Source organism: Gordionus sp. m RMFG-2023, chromosome 1 (assembly GCF_954871325.1).
Source record: "Gordionus sp. m RMFG-2023 chromosome 1, tfGorSpeb1-WG-v2, whole genome shotgun sequence".
Taxonomy (NCBI): domain Eukaryota; kingdom Metazoa; phylum Nematomorpha; class Gordioida; order Chordodea; family Parachordodidae; genus Gordionus; species Gordionus sp. m RMFG-2023.
The window spans coordinates 9,392,930-9,411,799 of NC_088775.1; the positions used below are offsets into that span (position 1 = coordinate 9,392,930).

General features: G+C 28.6%; 1 protein-coding gene across 1 annotated transcript; it reads left to right on the plus strand.

The window, feature by feature from the left end:
* Positions 1-404: 404 nt before the first annotated feature.
* Positions 405-15,747, plus strand: LOC135929312 (uncharacterized protein DDB_G0283357-like). The gene is made up of 5 exons (XM_065465843.1): positions 405-511; positions 10,743-10,999; positions 12,092-12,698; positions 12,949-13,818; positions 14,010-15,747. Exons 1-5 carry the CDS (start codon positions 472-474, stop codon positions 15,362-15,364), a joined length of 3,129 nt encoding a protein of 1,042 aa, XP_065321915.1. The 5' UTR covers positions 405-471; the 3' UTR covers positions 15,365-15,747.
* Positions 15,748-18,870: the final 3,123 nt, after the last annotated feature.

An 18,870-nucleotide genomic window follows, 5' to 3' on the forward strand; every position in this document is an offset into this window, starting at 1 on the left:
AGGTAAAACCACTTACTTAAACGCCCATAGGAAATAAAAGGAAAGGTAAAAAGCTATGCCCTATTAAATAAAAATATGATTATGGAAGCTTTATGTTAGCCATGTTAATTTTTTTAAAATTTATATTTAGCATTTATGACCATGAGAACCTAGAAATAAACTTATGATTAAATAAATAAAAATTACCATTACAAATACAATCACTTATCAATACAACTAGTTCCTAATATTATCCAATTTTAAATTTTACGTTTCTACATTCATTTGTAAAATATGAAAAGATTGATAATGATAATATTCCATAATTTTAAGATCATATAAAATTAATTATTTTCGCTAAATCGCTTATATAAAATTTTAATCACATTTTTAAAATAATTCTGGGAAAATGAAAATTTTAAAAATTTATGGATATTATTTTAATATATGAAGGGTTCAGAAAATTCTATAGGTTTACTATTATAAACATTAATGTCAGAATTTCATGAAAGTATTCGACGTATTTTTGAAGGTATAAACATATTACTTTAATTTTAAATGAAAAATTTTTTCATTTTCATTAGCATCTTCTAACTTTTAATAGATATATATTTAAAGATATACTAATAATAAATTTTATTCTTATTATTACCACCTCCTACTTTGTTAATTTCTATATTTATAATTTAAAACTATTTGGTAAATGTAAAAAATCTATTATTAAAATTAAATTTATAAGCATAAGAACTATCATAAAAAAACTATATTATCTTTATGAGTCACATTTTTTTATTAATAAATATATGGCTTAAGTATAAGTACATAGAGATATCCCATATCTAGTATCTTCATCTTGATTGCTTTATAACTAGCTTTTTTGTAAAAGTTGGGACTTTTTAATTACATTTCTAAATAGTAGTTATCTTGTAATTTTAATGATAATGATTCACAAATTAATATATCAGGGACTTATATAAAGTTTTTTTAAATTTAATTAACTAGAAATTTAAATAAAAATACTTTATTTTTTTTGTTGACAATTGAAAAGAAAAAAAATTCAGCATTACTTTACTTAATTAAATAAATAGAATTATCAAAATTATATTAATATCTTTTTACCTATAAACAATCGTAATATAATTTTTTTTGTTACAAAATTTAGATTTCTTGCCTTATTGTAAGTTTCAATTTAACATATTTAGCTAAGAAAAACTCTTAAATACAGGACCAATTCTAACCCTCTATTTATCAATAGAGATTTAACCTTATTCATAAACACATAATTTATAAAACTAATCCTTTATAATAACAACATCACCAATGATATAAAGAGATCTGCAAGGCCTGGCCCAGTCCAGTTTGGAATTTCTGTACAAGTTACTCAGCCTGGCCTGACTTTTTAATATTTTTTCCCATTCAGCTTGCAATAGTTTTTAATTCATAAACTAATTTCAACAAATAGTATAAGGTTGGGATTGAGTTTATTAATAAAAATTTTAGATCACTTAATATACAAAATATTCTATTAAATTATAAATAATAATTGTTTGATTTTTATAATACATATATAAATATATAATTAAATGTTTATAAAATAATAATTGTTAGATTTTAGTAATAGAAATAATCCAAAATTTTTATCATTAAGAGCATCTCCTTTTATCTGTAAAGAGGTTTTTAGGCAATATACTAGGGCACTTAATTGCAGTATGGTGTTATAGTTTATGAATAACAATTTTATAATGAGGTGATCTTTAAATATATACTAGAATCTTGATACTCATTTTAAAAAAAAACATTTAATTTTATGAATGTAAATTTTTTTTCATTATTCCTTTCCTAATATCTTTTGAGGTGTGCTGAAAAAAAAATCTATTAAAATATTTGTTTTTTTTCAGAGGTTCTGTTTACAATCAGTTATAAATTTTAATAGCATTAACTAATCTTTATATTAACTCTTTTTTTTAATTTTAATGTTTAATGTAGTGTAGTTAAAAGTCCAATTTGAGTCAATTTTTAAAATAGCCTGAAGATTTTAGACAAGAATAATATTACATAAGACTAGAGATTTTGCTCTGGCAGAAAAATTTGGACCTAAACCTAGATTTAAAATCTCGAGTCATGCATAATATTATTTTGGCTGGCCGTTTTTAAAAAATCAAATTGGACTTTTCAGCAAAACTAGTTCAATGAATACCTAATATTTTATTAAAAGTTTGTAAAAAAAATTATTGACCAAAATTTTGATTTTGTACTATAAATTAAATGGTTACCCAACGGGAAAATTTGATAGGTATATTATATTTATAGGGGGCTTATAATGGGATCCTATCCAACACGATTTAACAGATGGTCATTTTTTTTAATGAGATCAATGGTTTTTAGATTATCAAAATAAAATTAACCATTAATAAAGAAAAATTGATCTCATAAACAAATTTTAAAAATTGATCAGCTGTTAAATCATGTCGGTCATATCTCAGTATGAATCCAGCCTTAAAATAAAAAACTTTTTAAAATATAGTGATAGGTCTGATATTGATGAAAAAGATTGTTTATATTATCATTAATTATTTATAATTATATCCATGTTTATAATTACATTGGCGTATATATTACTTACTGAAGCTGGTTCATTTGTTTATATGCAAACGGCGTTGAATACAAATCAGCTGATGAGACGCCTTTTTGGTTTTCCGAATAATATTTTTATAGATGAAGCTTTGATTTAAAAAATCATTAAATTTTTAATATATATTGTTTTTATGAGAAATTAAAATGGCGTTTGTATTGTCACAAAACGAATGAACGGCTGTAGAAAGCACGATTCGTTTAAGAGATATGGAATTTTTTATTATATAGTACATAATCAAGCCAATAGGTATAATTTATATATACTGAGCGAAATGATGAAATCACAACTGTTTGCGTACATTTAAAAGATGTTTCGCCCTGATAAATCAGCTGTGATTTAGCTAGCTATTAATTTCCCATCGCTTGAGCAAATCGTGCTTACTATATATGCGGCCTTAGTGCCGTTTTCAGGATTTTATTTCGGAACCCATCCAAAAAACTGCAAGGGGTTCCCAGTGCTGGCAGGCACATCATTTGGTCAATAATAGGGTTACGGGATCGATATCGCGCTCTGCACTTACACTAAATTGAGTCTTATTTTTTCCTAACTGACAAGACTTTAATAAAATATTGATATATACATTAGAGATCTGCAAAAGTAGGCCCGGACCGGCCTAATATTTTTAAATAAAATTCGGGCCGAGTCGGGTCGGGCCTTGGAAATTTTTTTAAATATATTTAAATTTATCAATTTTATATTGAAATTTTTATGTAAAATAAAAATATTTGATTTTATTTATAGAACTAGACGCCATATAATATGTCTTTTATTTTGAGTAATTATAAAAATTAATTACTATATTTAAATAAGTATGGGCTGGGCCGGTAAATTTTCTTAAAAAATTATTTCGGGTTCGGGCCGGTAAAACTTTTTTTTTAAAAAAAAATTCTAGCCTGGCCGGGCCTAGCATGAAAAATTAGGCCCGATGCAGATCACTAATATACATTGCATATCACTTACACTTGAGTTAGGAAAATGTTGGCCTTAGCTCAACTCCCATTCATCCAAATTATTCAAATCAACGAGACTATACATTTGATTTTCCTCGTATTTTTACCCCTAGAATTTTTGTAGTTATGGCTAATGGCTAGATCCTAAACCGATAAACCTAAATGAACGAGTGGTGGTTCTGGTTGAAAATGTAATATGAACTTAGTTTATTACCAGAGGAAATCACACGTTATATTTTAATGGCGAGAATAATTTATAAATAAAATGAATGGGAAAGTTTTGCTAATCATTAAAATTGAAAATCTCTACATTTATAGCAACTAATTAGAGGTCAAACATCTCATCTAAAGCGGTATTCATAAGGCACATCTTGTCTCAGCATTCTTAGATTTTACTTAAATAACAAAGATATAATTCTTTTGATTGCCTTTACATTTTACAGTGTGTTACCGAAGAATACATATTCATTCTATTGAAATGGGAATTGAATTTTCTTTAAGATTTTACATTTTTAAAAGGAAAATATCAAACTAGAAATTTATATTATTCATCAATTTTAGACTAATTGCGAATTTTATTGAAATTTTTTTATTATTGGAATTTCATTCGGTAATGGTTATAAAAAATAAGCATTTGATAATTAAAATTTAATATATTTTTTTTTGCCAGTGAACTATTCAAGGGACAATTTCAATTCATAAAAATTTATTGAGAAATCATTTGCATTTAAGATAATTATTATGTATTATAATTTCTTAATTATACCTTTATAAATAAATTATATTTCATTTTTATTTTTACTTAAAAATATTTATTTTATTACAATTACAACATATCACACTATAACCCCTTTAGGCCGAATCTGCCCATATTTTATAATCATATTTTTTTTAAAATAACTTTTATTTTTGGCTTATTACAAATTTATAGATGTTGAAAAAAAAAAAATGCAATTAAAGAAAACTATAAACGAAAAGTAATAATTATTAAAAAACATCCTATGTTCTAGTAATGGCATGGATTCGTGAGATAGTAAATTAATTGCATCAATCTTCAGCTTCTATATATTTTTTGGACTTATTGATCACGTGGTTGCATCCCTTTTTATTATATACTGATATCCTTTAAAAGGGAAAAAACGAAATTACCAAGTGTTGGGGGGGGGGTGATCTAATAATTGGAATGATAATTTTAAAGTATAGAAGTATATAGAGATATTTTGAATACTTGATCTAACTAAAAAAAGGGTTATCTTTTTATTTAAATCAATTTTAAGAATATTAAAAAATTTTTCCGCCAATTTATAATTTTTTAATTAATTTTTTTGAAATAAATAATAATATTTTTTTTTATCATGTTAAAATCTTTTCTTATTTTTAATTACAAAATAACCTAAATATTAGTGGGATGGGTGATGTAAAAAGGAATATTGTGTATTAAGTCGCGTGAGTGGAGTGTGACATTTCTTGTTTTATATTTCCTTCTTTTAAAAATTCAGTTTTTTTTTTTCATTTAAATTTGAAATTTAAATCGTTTAAATTAAATAGATTATCACAGATAAATATAAATTTCCATTTTAATTTTTTTTTAAGATTTTTTTTTTAAATATAAATTATATTATTTTTTTTTTAAATTAAAAAAAATATATTTTATATAATGAAATTTTGGTTGTTTGTGTTTTGTATACTTATAAAATCATCAGAAGAAGCAATGCAATTATATTTTTTTTCCCCCCATTATAATATTCTTATTTTTTATGGGACATAAAGTTATCTTATATAAAGTAATCTCTTTGTTTTTTCCAAAAACTTTTTAATTCGCTTTTTTTGTTGTAAAAAATATTATGTTTAAAAAGTTTTATAATAATATTTAAAATTAAATTAAAAAAATATATTTTTTTATATTATATTATAAAAATACAAATCTTAAATGGATGGTTTCTCTACTTTTAATACTTAAAATATTTTAAACATAAACTTTTTTTTAAAAAAAAATTATTTTTGTGACAAATGAATCGAAAAGACTTTATTTATATATATATTTTTTTAAACAAAATGTAAAGTTAAGATTAATAAAAAGAACAAATTGAAAAGAATACATAAATAATTGAACCTTTAGGGAGGAAATATAAAATAAAGCAAAACTGTTTTTAAAATAAATTATGCATTTATTATTTTAAATAGTCTTAGTCAGAAGATTATTTAAAAATACAAAATTTTCACTTCTCGGCGTTCGTCCTTTCCTTTCTTCACCCCCCCCCCCTCCCCCACCTTCTTTTACTTAAGACCGAACTGGCGTGGACCACCCTTCCCGAACACTATTTTTTAATTAAGAAAATTTTTCCCTAGATAATGACACAAAATCAAGAAGAATGGAAGGCTAAATTTAAATTTGAGTTGCGACCGCTTAAAGTGTTAAGCCTATGTTGGCGATTTGAAAAAAATAACGATCCGGAACTTTTTTTTAAAAATGGTTTCTTAGTCATGTTTCTATCATTTTTTATTATTATTTATATATCAAAACATAGGATGATAATTTGTCGAATAAAATATTTTTTTTAAAAAAATATCTATTATATCTCAGACTAGTATCTCAGACGCCATTTAATCGTTAATGGCGTCTGAGATACTAATAATTTTTTAAAAATATATTTTATATTATGCAAAAATAATTAATTCGACAATTTATTCCTTTGTTTGGCAATACAATAATACCGGATATCGGTACTAAACCGAGACAAATCGTTTGACTAACAGTTTTCTTCTAGGAGCGCATTACGTACCGGCTATTATTTTTCAGTCCAGAAAATTTTATTAATATTTTTTTCAGTTTAATTTTACTATTCAATTCATATTCTTTTATTTATAAATAAATTTTTGCGTTTATTCTATTTTTTTTAAAGGAGCTACTTTATTTTTACTTTTCTTTTAAATTGATAAAGCGCATTCGCCCTCTCAACGTTGTTTAGACAACAGAGCTACGCTAGGTATTTCTCATTTCCATCTAATTGGATTTATACAAAAATTTAAAGGAAAAGATGAGAAGCCTTTTACACGTGTGTAGACAAGCCGTACATACTTGTATGCACAATAAACGTCTGTGGGCTGATTCAGAAGGAAAGGACCAAAATAAACAGCCCACATTCTACAGCCCTATTACATTTAAAGTAAAAGGATTAGGGGAAGGCTTTCTTGATGTCAACATTTAAAGTGTGAGTTAAAAAAAATATGATAATTTTATAAGAAATGAAATGTATTCTTGTTGAAGGTATTTGATTAGTTGAGGAGGGGAGGGAGTAAAGTGGCAAAAAAAGGAATATTATTTTAGGTAACTAGACTTAACCTTCTTTTATAAATTTTTTATTGTTATTTAGTTTAGTGAATTGTTAAGTTCAGGTCTGCCACATCTTTCAGTACTCTGTGGAACCAGAGTGTTTTATATCTACTGTACGACTTTCCTTTGCAGGTTAAGAGCCATGTTAGAGCATCATGAACTAAGTTGGAGTTGGGATGTCTCAGTATGTGAGCCAGAAATTGGATACGTTTTTTCTTTAATAGGTTGTGAATTGGAGTGTGTAATTATTTTTTCCATAATTTATCGTTAGATATTAATCTGGGGTAGAACACATCATTTATGATCCTTAAGCGCTTGTTGATAAATATCTGACATTTCCTGTTATCAACTTTGCTAATTTCCCATGTTTCACAGCCGTATAACAGCATGGGGATCACAGTAGAATTAAAGATCCGTAATCTTGTAAGGGCCGGTATCTCCCTATTCTTCCAAAGCTTGAAATGTAGAGGCCTTTTTGTATTCTTAACTTTAGTTCTTCCTTACAACCTCCTCTATTATCTAGGGTGATTCCGAGATATTTTATTTGGGTGACTACCTTAATCACTTCCGATCCAATTACAATATTCTCTATGGGAGGAGTGTGTCTAGCCAAGAGGATCATGGTCTTCTTAAAATTTATTTCTAGCCCAACTTTTAGACTTATTGATTTCAATTAGTGGATGAGTATAAGTTTTTTTCAGGCATGATCACTATATCATCCGCATAGGATATAATCCTAATCTCTAGATGATATATATTATCTGGGAATGAGTTGAGTTCTAGCAGATTTGCAGCATCTAAGGTATCTTTTAGAATTTTGTTCATTACTATGTTGAAGAGGATAGAGGAGAGGACAAAGCCCTGTTTAACTCCTTTCTTTCTAAAAGGTGGAGAGGTTTTGTTATTTATTCTACACGAGGTGAGCAGATTGTTATATTGATTCCTTAAAATCTTAATTATATTAGTATCAATTCCAACTTCTAGTAGTATTCCCCAAAGGACGTTATCAAACGCTCGTTTAAAATCAATAAAAGTGAAGAGAAAAGGTAGTTTATATCTATCACATTTTTGAACAATGATTTTAAGAGTGAGAAATAGTTCCATAATATTCTTGCCTGGACTATAAGCGCAAATATATTTTGCGACGTTTGTAGAATGCTAGTCTTGAGGAGAACCACAAAGATTTTGGACGCAGTCGAAGTGGGTGCGATTGCCCTATAATCTCGGAAATTAGTTGGGTTAGAGGTCTTCGTGAAGTTGCAAAGAGTAGATGGATTCCAGTCTTTAGGAGTCATCCCTGAAGACCATATTTTATTGAAAATGAATAGCAGGAAGCTTGGTATGGCATCTGATGTGGCTTTTAGATGTTCTCCTGTTATATTATGCTTGCCCCGAGCTTTGTGATTCTTAAGTTTCTTCAGATCAGTAGAGATTTCAATCAATGAAAATTGGGAGTCAGTCAGTGAAAATTGGGAAGTAGTTTGTTGCTCGTATGATATCCTCTCAGGTTTCCTTGATTCAAAAAATATAATAATCTATCTAAAGCGCCATCTGATCGTCCTGGTCAATTATAACTTTGTTGTTCTCCAATCGAATGGATGGAAATTTTTTAAAGATTTTTGATTTACAGAAATGTTAAAGTTTACCATAAACGTTAAAAAGGCTATTATATTTATCATATTTTTGAACTCGGACTTTAAACGTTAACTTCTAGAAAGCCTTCCCCTGTCCCTTTTACTTTAATTGCAATAGGGTTGTAGGTATGGATATGGGCTGTTTATTCTGGTCCTCCCTTTCTGAATCAACCCACAAACGTTTAAACAATAGCCCTCGGACTATTGTGCGTACAAGTACGAACGGCTTGCCCACAAACATGTAAAGGGCTTCCATCTTTTTCCACTACATTTTATATAAATCCAATCAAATGGAAATGAAAAACCTAGCGTAGCTCTGTTGTATCTACAACGTTGAGAGGGCGAATTATCACTATCACGTAATATACGTATTATTTAATTATTCCGTATTTGATTTAATATTGTTAAAATAAAATATTTTTATGTAATAAAATGAAAACAAGTATTAAATTAGGTAAAAAGACAAAATAATATTTTTAAAATTTAGACTTCGGTCTGAACCGGTCTTATATTGGAGGACCCGATAATCCGGTCCATGTGTATTGGTTCAATCCGGTTTGTGTGTATCGGCTAGCCGACCAAAGATCGGACTGTTCACTAAAAAATTGCTATAAATATTTTAAATATTTATTCTATATTTTGTGGTAACTAAAATAGATGCATTTTATAAAATATTAATTTTCGATTTTTACGAAATTTAGCATACAACTAAGGTTCGTGCTACCTATAATTTGGAACTTTTTTTAACCTCCTAACTTTTATACTTTCAGAGATATCAAGGGTAGAGCATTAAAAATTACCCTTTAACAAGTGCTGGATGCTATTTAATCAATGATTGGTTAAAATATTTTGGGGCATCTTTTCCCCAAAAGAACCTTAACATCCCTATACAATATGCTACTGCTTTAAAATAACTAATTACCATTCAAAAATATTGTTATATTCACTCCAATTTATTTATCCTGTTCCTTCCATCCTTGGTCCTTCTTCAATTCTTTCTTGCTCGTTATAGTTCCCCATTTTATGTCTTTATCCTGTCTTATTTTAGTTTCACTACTCGTCTTGTCAGTTTCTTTTTGTATTCTCTCCCCCATGCTATCGTTTTCAATTCTTTCCGCACTCGAATCTATTTGTCATTGAAATTATAGAATACTATTCTTTATTAACCTCTCCATGCGTATTTCATACACATGTTTAAACATTACTTATATTTTATATGATTAGGGTCAACTAGTTCAGATGAACATATTTATGAGCTAAAAATGGCCATGTAAATGTTTGAAACGATTATATTATTTATATTATTTTGCATCCTGTATGAATGACAATTTTACATTTTAAACGATTATAAATAATATTCTTTTCATGTATAAAGAAATAAAACATGATTTAATTCATAGTTTATATTGAAAAGCGCCTAATATTGCTTATAAAAATTAAATTCATATTTTTTTAAATTTAAAATAAAGGATATTCTTATGATGTATAATGAAATAAAACATGATTTATTTCATAGAAGTTAAATTCAAAAATTTATGAATGGCAGTTATTTCAAATTGAAATATAATACCTAATATATTACTTATAAAAGCTAAATTAATAAATTTTACGAATTTATAAAAGACATTTCAATTTTAATGTTAATAAACAATATTCTCATGTACAAAGAAATATAGCATAATTTATATTAAAATATATCTAATACTGCATGAAAAACTAAATTCAGAAATCTTAAGAATTTATAATAAATTTTACTCTCATGATAAATATAATAAAGATTATATTGAAACATATCTAATATTTATAAAGGCTAAATTCATAAATTTTAAGAATTTATGAAAGACAATTAATCAATTCTCATGATACACAAAGAAATTTTGTTTTTTGGGAATATAGTGAGTGACCATTTTTGAATAAACTTTTTAATAAGAAATATAACATGAAATTTATATTGAAATTTACCTAATATTATAAAGAGATTCATAAATTTTAAGAATTTAAAGTGAATTAATCAACTTAGTTATATTCTCATGATATACAAAATGAAATGTGGTTTTCGAGAATTTAATGGCCATTTTGGGAATCATTTTAATACGACAAAAAACCTAATTTATCAATAAAAAATGTGAACCGGGGGGACGATACCTTTTATATAATATAAAACTTACTTTGAAACAAAATGACGTATATTAAATATTTTATTTTCTAAGATGTAGAAATATTTTTGATACTCCACGTCAAACCTTTACTCGACGATTTGTCCTATGATGGTAAACTTCAAAGGCAACATATACTATCATGCATCCGCGCCCTGAAAGCGGAATACCCGGCCATCAATAATATGGGTGCTTGTCCTGAATTTATGACAGGAGAAAACAGCGATAAAACCGAAGAATCTCTCCCGCGTAACAAAAGTTCTAACAACCTCAATAATACGGATACCGGATTCTCCTCCAACTCTAACAGAGTTTTAAATATATTTTTTTTGTTTATTATACGTAATCTCCCCGATTTCTCAAATTATCGTTCAACCTAATCTAAAACGTCAAATTTCATAAAAAAATATAAATGGTGATGTACGAAAAAAAGCAGACTATCTAATCGCATTACAATTTACTATTTATTATGAAAATATGTTTATTTGCTTTTTGAAAATGTTTAAATTATTTTTTTTTTAGAGTTTTAGGGGTTGTTTATAACCACTAATAATTAATTCTTTAATAGTCAGTCTAGATAATAATAAAAATTTTACAAAATCTATTAGGCTGAATTTATAATAAACGCAATGTTCAAGCGTTGCGTTATTTAACGCTATCGAAATCACAGCTGATTCCTCATTGCGAAAATAGAGATATTTTGCATAATATTTAAGAAATATCACATACCTTTTTATTATCGAATTTGCATATTTTTTTATCATCGTGAAACACATGTTTTTTAAATTTTAGCATAACTTTATCATCATAACGCTCCATATTAAAAATTATATCAATTTTTGGCTTGAAAAGCACCATTTTAACAGAATGCATTTACTATAAATTTGGCATTAAGTTTTTTGTTTGGATTATTAGCCTTTATCCTAATAAAAGAGAATTACTGTAGGAGGTTGATAGATTAGTAGGTAATCAGTAATCACTATAACTAATTACTTTAACAACACTAGTAATCACTATTAGAAAAATGACCATTATAAGAAAATGACCACAATGAAGAAGTGCTTACGAGGTATTTAATATAAGGATATGGTCATTATAAGGAGTTACTCATCATAAGAAGATGCAAGTGGTTGTAGCTTTACTAGAGTAAGCGCATTATTATAAATTAATAGCATAAAACCAAATTATATTTGGGCAATAACAAAAAAAATGACTAATTTTTCAAAATTGATCCAAAAATTTTTTATTTAAGGTAAAAAAAATACAAAACCATTTTTTGTATTTAATACTCATGTTCTAATTATTTATACCGTAAAAAATGTTAATTTTATACTGGTTAAAATTTATAAAAAAAAATAATCGAAATTTAAATAATTCCTAAAATTAAATATTGTAAAAAAAAGTCTGATTACAGTATAACGTCCAAGTACGACAAGAAAGCTAAAAGATTTTTTAGGAAAAAGAAAAACGAGGAAACAAAAGTTCAACAACTTACTAACGCGCAAGGGGAAAATGACCAATCTGTCGCGATAAAATCCATAATGCAAGGATTAGAAAAGGATACTAATTCTCTCGTCTCTTCCAATAAAACAAGCACCAAACACTCCAAAAAGATGGATAAAATTCAGAATCGAAGCAATTTTGCCACCTTTTTCAATTTGACCTCCTTCACTTCCGCCTCCGCTTCTTCGACTAACAAAAAGAAAAGGTTTTTCTTTTCCTCTTCCTCAAAATCTTCTTCAAATTTGGCAACCGCTCTTAATAGCTGTTCCAACGATAATTTGCTAAACCTCGAATACAAATCCGATGGCAAAAATTCCCGCAATCACGATAATTTTAAGAACGAATTTTCGATCGGTGAATCATCTCTCAACTATAGCGAAGGAAATGACCTTAGTGATAATTGTAAAAAAGGCGTCATGGTTGAATGTGCCCTAAATAAGGATGGCCACGTCGGGACGTCCAATTTTAAAAGACATTACCTTAAAAAATCAATAGGCACTGATCTAGGTAACCTTGAAATCGAAATTCATTAACATAATATTAGTTCAAAGATGTACCTATACTTTTAATCTACACCAGTGGTCGATACTCTGCTAGTATCGGTAATTGGGTGTCAGTATCGGCAAAATGGTGCTTTGATATTATTTTCTTTTTTAGAATAATCTTACGATAAGATAAGTTTACAATCTTAATCAGTTTATACAATAAATTATATCTATATTATTTTCTTTTCTCCCATCTTTAACGCTCCCTCGAGGAAAATCGTTTAATCCGAAGGCCCTGTCTTCTAAAATCGAGATTGACACGATTAACCAGGCCGGTTCTACTTTTAATGATAAAATGTTCGGACCCGCATCCTCCGATCATTTTTATCGAAACCGTTCCGCCTCGATTCAAAATTTCATGGTCCCGCCTTCCGATGAAACCTCCTTCCAATCCAAGAAACGGGAAGAAGCAAGATACAATTGCGACAACTCCGATCAAAGTATTTTATCAACAGAAAGGAATCTCACTAACCGAGAGGCTACAACAGGCTTTAATTCTATATTCAACGCCGATGAAGTAAATGATAAAGATGACACGAAAATGGGAGCCAATGAAGGCACAAAAGTGATGACCAACGAGGAATTGGACATGCCCCTAGAAAAAGAAGTTATCGCCAGCGAGAAAGTTCCGAAAATTGTCGAAACATTAAAAGATGGCCAACCCAATGCCATCATCTTGTCGGAACCCCTGAATTTCGACAATATTTTGGACCAGTATTTTAGTTCGATCATTGACGTTGGTTGCGATTACATACCCGAAGAGAGCGATACCGATTCGCGCAACACACATGAGAATAACAAGAATATTGACTACAATAAAAATGTAGAAAATGGCAGCGCTAAACGTGAGCCGAACAGGATTTCGGATCGAGAAGAAAATATGTCTAGAAAAGGAGAGAATAATAGCAGCAATTCTCCTTCTAAGAGTTTTAAAAACAATCTATTTAGTATGCCATTGAACAAGGATATCGATAAAACAAAGTTTAGTTATGTTTACGAAAATGAATCGGACGATACGCCTAACGATAAAACGGAAAAGCGTGATGATTCCAATGCGAAAGATGATAGAATATCTAACGAAAGTCAACTATATATTAAAAACAACCCCTCTTTCATTTATATCATAATTTATAATATATTTTATAAAACACGATTATTGGAAGATAATTTTACAGAGTACATATTCGATCCCCTAAAATTAAACAAGAGGGCAGTTTTTATTGAAATATCCTATCTTTGATAAAATTTTTATGTTATCAAAAAATAATCACAGGCACCAACATCGAATTCGTTACTTCTTCCTCTCAAATGAGCCTACGGCCTTCCCGCCTCTCCTCCTCTATGACGCATCTGCACAATCCAATTCCTTCCATACCAAGTCAACCACCCTCAATTCCCCAGTTTACGAAAACATCTAAAATTGCCCGCAATACGACTCACCATCATCACTCATTGAACCCTAATCAATCAAATCATGTTCACAATAACACTGGTAGTACCAATCGTTTCGCCTTTCGAATGAACCACAATAATCGTAGAGGTTTTTACGCTTCGGCTCACGCCGTTTACCAGCCTCCTTCGGATAACGCGAGAGAAGAGGGGCTAATTAGTACCGAAGGCGGCGATTGCGGGTGGGCTCAAAAGTCGAGGTTTAGCAAACAACATATACCTAGCTATCAACATAGTCAACGCCACAACTTAAGTGAATATGAGGAAATCTCGAGAGAAGATTTTCAAAATCCCGTCGAATGGGTTCATACTAACGAGAAAGAGGAAACGTACAATGGCCAATGGAAAAAAATAAACAAAGAACGGTACAGAAATATGGATGCTTCAAATTCGATGCAAAGATCATCCTACGTCGGTTACGATAATAGAAAAAAAAATGAGATAGATTCGGGTAGCATCGGACCGTGGATCGATCCACCCTACATGATTGGCTCATTAGCGAAGTCCTGGCAGAATTCTATATGTACCATTGGCGGGGCCAAGAAAGGGCATCAGTATCTGATTAACTCAACCGTTAGATCCACCAAATTTCGTCCAATGCCCGCAAATTTTCGAAGAGGACATGTACGGGAATGTCACGATTTTAACGCCGACAGTTGTTGCGATGACAGCATTTTGCCGCATAAAGATAAGATACGGGCGCATCCCGCTCAATGCGTTGGGAGGCGATACGAAAATTATTACGATGATAATGATATAAATCCCGATGAAATGATGATTGGGGATTTTGGCGAACATGCGCGAGAGGTTGAAGAGGAAAACGAGGATTTTTATGAAAACGATTATAATGTGGAAAGTTCGGTTCCAGTCAAAGAAATAAAGGACAAATACAACGTTAATAAGGGATCGAAGGGTAACGGAAACTATGTGTACGAAGATAAATTGAGACCGGATCGGGGTGAACCTGTGTATATCACTAGCAAAAAATATGATAGGCTGGGGTGGTGGATGGGTGTGTCTCTTAAAACGGGGGAGAGGGGTCTAGTTCCAAAGACTCGCTTGGTACCCACGAGGCATTCATCTTGCTTCGATGGCAAATACGGTGCACACTTGGAAGCTATTGAGTTAAGGGATGGAAGGGAGATTTCAAAGAATTATTACTATATTTATTACCCGTAACCCCTCGTTCACATTTAGCGCGAATTCGCGGCGAAAAATACAATAATATGGCATAATTTATATACTTCGCCGCGAATTCGCACACTGTGAATGCGGGGTAAGTCCAGAACTTATATTTTTGTTTCTCCTTCTAGTAAATTTTGACGAACGTCAACATCCAAATAAAAACTGGGGAAAAAAGTAAACAAATAATGCACGTTTTTTAAAAAAAAAAATTTTAATTTATTTTAAACAAATTTATAATAATTTTTTTTTCTATTTAATTTTAATTTATTTGATAGTTCTTTCATGTAAGATGAATTATGAAAGTTTATAATATCAATTTTTTCTTCAAATGTCATGATCATACCCCCCCCCCCCCCTCCCCCCAATATAATTTTATAATCATATGACAAATGGCTCCTTTTAAATTATGAACTTATTATACCTTATATTATTTATTTAAATAGATTTTATATTATAAAATTAGAGTTTACCCTGACAAATAAAACTTAAATTATGTTTGTTATTTAAAAATCATATTTTTAATATTAAATCGCCATCTAACGCTGTGGATACAACAGAGTTCCGCCAGAATATTCCTCATTTTTATCAAACTGAATAAGAAATTAGGGAATATTTATATGAGGAGCCCTTTACACCTTATTGTCCAGGCCGCACTTACCTGTACGACTAACAGCCCTAAAATCGTTACTTAAACGTTAAGCTGGAGGCAAAAGATAAACCCAAAATAACACATCCCATATTCAAGAACTTCTAATTAATATGGGAAAGTGTTTGGAGGGGGGGGGTCTTTGGATGATATTAAGTTTTAAAAAACTGAAAAATTAATAAGTAAGAGGAGTGTAATGAAAATTAACTAAGATTTCATTCAGTTTCATTGGTTGTTAAATTTGGAACAATATTTCGGCCTTAGAATATAGGATAGGAAATGTGCTAGTGAGTTGATAATTTTCAAGATCCTGGATTACAAACAACAACTTATATTTAAACTAATTTAGACCTTTAATTTTTATTAAATCAATATTCCATTCCATATAACATTTTTTTTTAAAAAAACGATTTACCTTTGCTTAATTTATTTTGATATTTTGTTATAAACAATTATAAAAATACCTTGGTAAATTATTTTTCTTTTAAAATTACGGGTAGATAATAAATTGGAAAAATATTCCAGTTGGCACTTTAAGTTGACCGATATTCTTTCCGTTATTCAAAATTTTAATTCGCCACATTTTTTTTAAGCGAAATTTGTAAAAAATAAATTATTTTTTTCAGAGTTCGAAGATAACTTTTTAAAATTAAATTTTACCTATAAATGCTATTTTTATAAGGCTGTGTTTTAAATATTCAAAATATAATTCATAAACTTTCGAAACTTTAAAAAAAAGAAACTATTTTTGATAAAAAAAAACATGCTTTAAATATATTTTTAAAAAATTTTAAAAATTCCAAATTTTAACATTTATACCATTAATAGATTAAAATTTAAAACTTCTGAAAATGATTTTATTTTTGTAAATTTTTAAACCAGGTTTAGGACACGTAAATAAAATCTTCTTTTTTATTAGTATAAATATTTTGTAACTTTCATGCATAAAAAAGTTATCTTTCAAAATGAAATCACAAAATTATTTTAGTAAAATTTTTCTTCTTCAAAATTCTGTTTTTTTCATATCTGAAGTTAATCTTTATTGAAAGTTTTTACATTTAACAGATGGTTTTGAATTTTTAAAAAATAAGCTATAAAAAACTTATTTAATGAACTTTTTTTTATTTTAAAATAAATTTAAATTGAGATTTTTGACTTTTAAATATAATTATCTTTCATTTCCGCCATCTTCTCCTTTCATGACAGATTGTAAACCATTAACGATTTCTAAAAAATTAAGCTTCTAGCCCATTGCTAATTCTAATTATTTATTAACTGAAGCTTGTTAACCATTAAATATTGATACTTGTTCAACATATCTAAGGTAGTCATATTATAACATCCCACCTGAAAAATCTCTTAAACCTTACATCTTATCTCGTATTTTCTGCGATATTTTTGTCTCAAATAAAACCACGCGTTTTCTCCACAATTTCTCCCAAATTTTTTACCGCCTCTACTAAATATTTTTTCTTAATATTTACTTTAACTTTTCTGAAAACCACACATTTTATTGCACTGTTTTTACCATATTTTTTCTTAAAACAAAACTTAGGGAACATCCTAAAATATTTTTCTAACCCTTTTTTTTAGAAAAATTTCAAAAAATATTTTTCCCAACTCAATATTTTCGATCATAAATTATTTATTTTATTAGCACATCCTTAATATCACACATATCATCATCATACTAAAAAAAGTTAATGTCGCTTTTTTACTTTAAATTCAGTTATCTCTAATGATCATATGATTTAATAACTTATTTTATTTCAAGTTACCCATTTTTTTTTTGCATTAGACTCCCAGTTACTTAGAATGATCTATGATTTAATAACACTATAGTCTGATACAACTATAAAAACATAAATTTCTTTAAATAATATCTATTATGAATGCTGGCTTTCGTGAATCTTTGCCCATTATTTCTCCAAATTAATGCGACTTTCTCTATTATACATTTTTAGTTTAATGTAAAATTTGTCTGCTACCTATCTATTTTTCAAATAAAAGATGCATACTTTTCATAATGACATTGCTCAAGACAAATATCTTATATATTCTCGTAAATATTTTGAAAAACCTTTTATTGCTATTTTTCTTCCCAATTAAAACAGCTATTAATCTCTCTATGGCCTTATAAACCTGTTTCTTTCTTACAAATATTTCAAAATACCATTCTTTTAAAAAACCTATTTAGTAGTCTTCTTCATTCTCCTCACAATCTTTACTTTTTTCCATATAAGCATTTATATTTTTCTTTTCAAAATAGCATAAAAATTTTCAAGATTCTTAAAATATTTTTTTGTTCATTTATAACCTTAGTTCCAAGATCAGATCTTAATAAGTCCTTAATTAAAATATTAGTTATTTGACCAAATTCTGTGACAACCCTATTAAATAGGCAACGCGAACGATCGCTCAAATCTATCCTACCAAACTTGAATGAAAACCATCAGATTTATTGATATAGTCCATTGAATAATATATAGTCTTGACTCCACTTAGATGTATTTTGCAGGAGGCTGAACTGATGACCATTAGTGGAGTTATAAATCTTAAAGTAACTTATGATTTTACCATGTAGTCATATGATCAAAAAAATCCTCATTCAGCCATAAGCCATGACGTGTAGTGTTGTTAAACGATTCGGAGATTTCTTGTCCAAACCTTTTTGCACTCTATGAGCAAAATCTCTCGAAAATATTGGGATAAGTTGAAAAAACGTTTAATAACACTACTGTTGTGATGCTAGGATTTCTCTATATGAAATTTTTTTTTATCAGTTGGAGGTAAAACTAATTTTTCGATTAATATAGCTTCTTTAAAAATAATTTGATTTATATTTTTTTATTGC